The 4,095-nt window shown below is 42.2% G+C and overlaps 1 protein-coding gene across 1 annotated transcript in view; it reads left to right on the top strand.

Moving 5' to 3' along the window:
• The window catches only part of efhd1 (EF-hand domain family, member D1), an 11,683-nt gene extending 8,320 nt beyond the window's left edge, over positions 1-3,363 (top strand). The window contains exons 3-4 of the mRNA XM_053647601.1: positions 1,662-1,796; positions 2,561-3,363. Of these exons, the coding sequence (XP_053503576.1) occupies positions 1,662-1,796; positions 2,561-2,695 (270 nt within the window). The 3' untranslated portion in view covers positions 2,696-3,363. The remainder of the gene's footprint in view (positions 1-1,661; positions 1,797-2,560) is intronic.
• Positions 3,364-4,095: the final 732 nt, after the last annotated feature.

A 4,095-nucleotide genomic window follows, 5' to 3' on the forward strand; every position in this document is an offset into this window, starting at 1 on the left:
GATGTAGTGATAGAAACTTGTTCAGGTCCGTGGAGACCGGTGAAGTTTCTACAGTAAAGATGCTGTTGTGCCTTCCTAACCAGAATCGAAGTATTTTGGAGCCAGGACAGGTCCTCGGGGATGTGGACACCCAGGAACTTGAAGCTGGAGAGAAGTTCTACTTCAGTCCCATTGATGTAGATGGAGGAGTGATTGCTGCATTTAGATTTCTGGAAGTCCACAATGGGTTCTTTGGTCTTCTTGGCATTGAGGGTGAGGTTGGTGGCGGAACACCATGCTGCTAGGCTTTGGATCTCCTTCCTTGTATGCCAGGGGTGTCCAATCTTATCCGGTAAGGGCCGATGTGGGTGCAGGTTTTCATTCCGACCAAGCAGAACCCACAGCCGAGTCTATTGAAAGCCAAGATAAGCTGACTAAACAGTTGGAATCAAGTTCCTGGGTGTCCAAGAAGACCAAAGAACCCATTGTGGATAAGATTGGACACCCCTGCTGTAGGCCGACTCATCGTTGTTGCTGATATGACCTACCGCTTTGGTATAATCTGCATTTTTGATGATGATGATGATGTTGGAGTTATGCACAGGTACACAGTCATGGGTAAACAAGGAGTAGAGCAGCGGACTCGGCACACAGCCCTGTGGGATGCCAGTCTTCAGGCTGAGGGTAGAGGACATGAGGTCTGTTAGCTAGGAAGTCTAGAATCCAACTGCATATGGACCTGCTGCCCAGGTCACTGAGGTTGGTGATCAGTTTCGTGGGTATGAAGGTGTAAAGAACCTCACCGAGAGCGAGAACACACCAGGGTTTCATTCAAACCAGACGATACACTGTAGTATTTGAAAGCAAGTTGTTCCTTTTCACCCTAAATGTAGCCAATGAACCCAGACACGTTTGGTGTCTGAACTTCGCCATGTAGCATCTGAAGAATCTCTGTGGGGGGGAAATGTGGTCCTTACAAAGAGCTATAAAGTCCTCCACACACACACACACCCACACACCCACACACACACACACAGGCAGGTGATAAGGGCAGCTGTGTGTGGAACACACTGGCTCTGTTGTGTGTCGCTCAGTTTCTCCAGTGACTGAGGCATTTCATATGGATAAGATTACACACACACACACACACACACACACACACACACACACACACACACACACACACACACACACACACACACACACACAGTCTCTATCTACGATCACCATGAAATCAGCATTCATAAGTAAGCTGTATCAATTGACTCACTTCATCTCCTGCTGTCTGTCTGCTTGATGGTTGAAGGTCACCGGAGTCGTTCTTATTTTTACAGATAAAATAGACATTTAGGTTTTTGTAAGGAATGAAACATGGTATCACGCTGTTTCAGGAAAATCAGAGTCACTGTTACAACACTGAAGTCCATCATTTTGTCTATAAAAGCACATCCTGAAGTGATTTATTCCTCATACTACAGCAATTCATCAGTGATGATGGAAAATGTTTACATCTATATCTATCTCTCTCTCTCTCTCTCTCTCGGGGTGTGGGTGTCTCTCTCTCTCTCTCTCTCTCTCTCTCTCTCTCTCTCTCTCTCTCTCTCTCTCTCTCTCTCGGTGTGTGTGTGTGTGTGTGTGTCTCTCTCTCTCTCTCTCTCTCGGTGTGTGTGTCTCTCTCTCAGTTCCTCCTGATCTTTAGGAGAGCAGCAGCAGGGGAGCTGCAGGATGACGACCCTCTTATGGCGCTGGCTCGTCTCTCTGAGATCAATGTGTCCAACGAGGGCGTGAAGGGAGCACGTGACTTCTTTGAGGCCAAGGTGTGTGTGCGGGTGTGTTTGTGTAATGACAGTGTGTTCTGTTTCCTGTGTCACTTGACCTCATTTAAAGTGATGATTCACTGAGGTTCAATCCAACCATTTGACTCCCTCTAGGTGTGTGTGTGTGTGTGTGTGTGCATAGGTGAGATTTCATGTAATACGTGTGTGTGTGTCTCCATCTAATGGCAGTAGAGTGAAAACCTCAGTTTTTGTGTGTGTGTAATGTGTGTTATAGTTTGTGGTATATGGTGTGTGTGTGTGTGTGTATAATTATACAGACACCATGTACCACAAACTATAACACACATTACACACACACACAGCAAACTATATAACCCACGTATTACACACATATGTGGGTTATAGAGTTTGGTGTGTGTGTGTGTGTGTGTGTGTCCGTCTAATAGCAGTAGAACGAAAACCTCAGTGTGTGTGTATGTGTGTATAATGTGTAATGTGTGTTTTTATTGTGTGTGTGTGTGTGTGTGTGTGTGTGTGTGTGTGTGTCCATCTAATGGCAGTAGAACGAAAACGTCTGTGTGTGTCTGTGTGTGTCTGTGTGTGTCTGTGTGTGTCTGTGTGTGTCTGTGTGTGATATGTAATATGTGTGTTTTTATTGTGTGTGTGTGTGTCTCCATCTAATGGCAGTAGAGTGAAAACCTCAGTGTGTGTGTGTGTCTGTCCGTCTAATAGCAGTAGAACGAAAACCTTGTGTGTGTGTGTACAATGTGTAATATGTGTGTTTTTATATTGTGTGTTTACAGGCTCAGGTGCTGTCAGTACGCAGTAAGTTTGAGGCGGAGCTTCGGGAGGAGAAGGAGGAGAAGCAGAGGATGGAGGAGGAGAGGAAACAACGACGGGCCGCCTTCAAAGAGCTGCAATCCGCATTCTGCTCCTGAACGAAAACGAACACACACACACACATACACACACATACAGATTGTACCTCCTACTGATGAATACAGAAGCACAGCTGTAAAGCCTCACTGTAACTGTAGCAAAAGTAGCTGACACACACACACACACACACTTTAACCATGTGAGCTTCCTATTTTACTCTGACTAGCTCTATTTTTTTTAAATAATATTTAATATAACAGAAGAATTTAGTAAATAATATTAATGAGTAATAAATATATAAATCTATACACATCTGTAACATGAATATTTACATAATGAGCGGCATGATGAACAACATCATAACATCAGGCTTCGAAATGAAGGGAAATATGTTGTCACCATGATTTAAAAAAAAATTTTTTAGTTTTTTCTTTTTTAAAAATCATGACCATCTTTCTTATTGTAATTTAATTTTTAATCTTACTTTTAATGTTGTTTTTTTTTTTTTTACATTAGCCTATGTGTTGGATTCCGTTAATAATAAAAATCCATTATTAAATGAGTGAACACTTCAGAATGAATAAATGCACTTGTGTGTTTCCAGCGCGTGCGTGCGCGCACACACACACACACACACACACACACACACACAAAATAATCAATTCACAAACCCCCATTAAAGATGCATTAGTCAATATCTTTCCTTTCTTACTGATCTAAATAATTGGAAAATTATGTAGAAATGCTGTAAAAAATAGTTTAAGCCATTATCTCATAACAAGTGTATTACGTAGCTGGAAAAAACCCCAGTTTGGGAACCTGCCTTCCGGTTTCTATTTGGGTTGGCCTCCTGTCCGTCATTTTATAGACACGCCCCCAACGCCCTTTCACATCCTCATGAATCACTGCATGTTTACAGAGTCGTAACTTGGTTCTCGTTCAGCTGAATATCCAAGTACACTTGAAAGTGATGCCATGATAACCCTTGCTAATGATAACTAGTTAGCATTAGCAACCGCCATAAGCTTTTGGGATGGAGCGTTGTTGTCATGGGTGGAAATGTAGGCGGGCTCAAAGAGTAAAAGGAAAAAAAACATTAAAATCTTATTCAGATCAACTCATGTAACCATTAGAGACCTTTTTTCCCTCCTCCACAAATCCTACCGAATGTACCTTTAAAGAGGAATTGTAATGGTAAGTTCACAAGATGGCAGTAGTGAGCCAAATAACACATAAGACAAGTACTATATTTAATTAATGTTTAATATTACTTATTAACAGGAAATATTATTTAATATTACTCCAAACTCACAGGGAGTAAACAAAGCCAATTATGGAGTGTAGCGGATCGATTTGTATTGACAAGATTTATAAATGATTACGTTCGGCTTTTAAAACGTTCGGCTGGGCGCGTCTCAATCAGCTCCTTAGTTCGGTAGTTGGGGCACTAATCAGGGTT

Source organism: Ictalurus furcatus, chromosome 17, assembly GCF_023375685.1.
Source record: "Ictalurus furcatus strain D&B chromosome 17, Billie_1.0, whole genome shotgun sequence".
NCBI classification, from domain to species: Eukaryota; Metazoa; Chordata; class Actinopteri; order Siluriformes; family Ictaluridae; genus Ictalurus; species Ictalurus furcatus.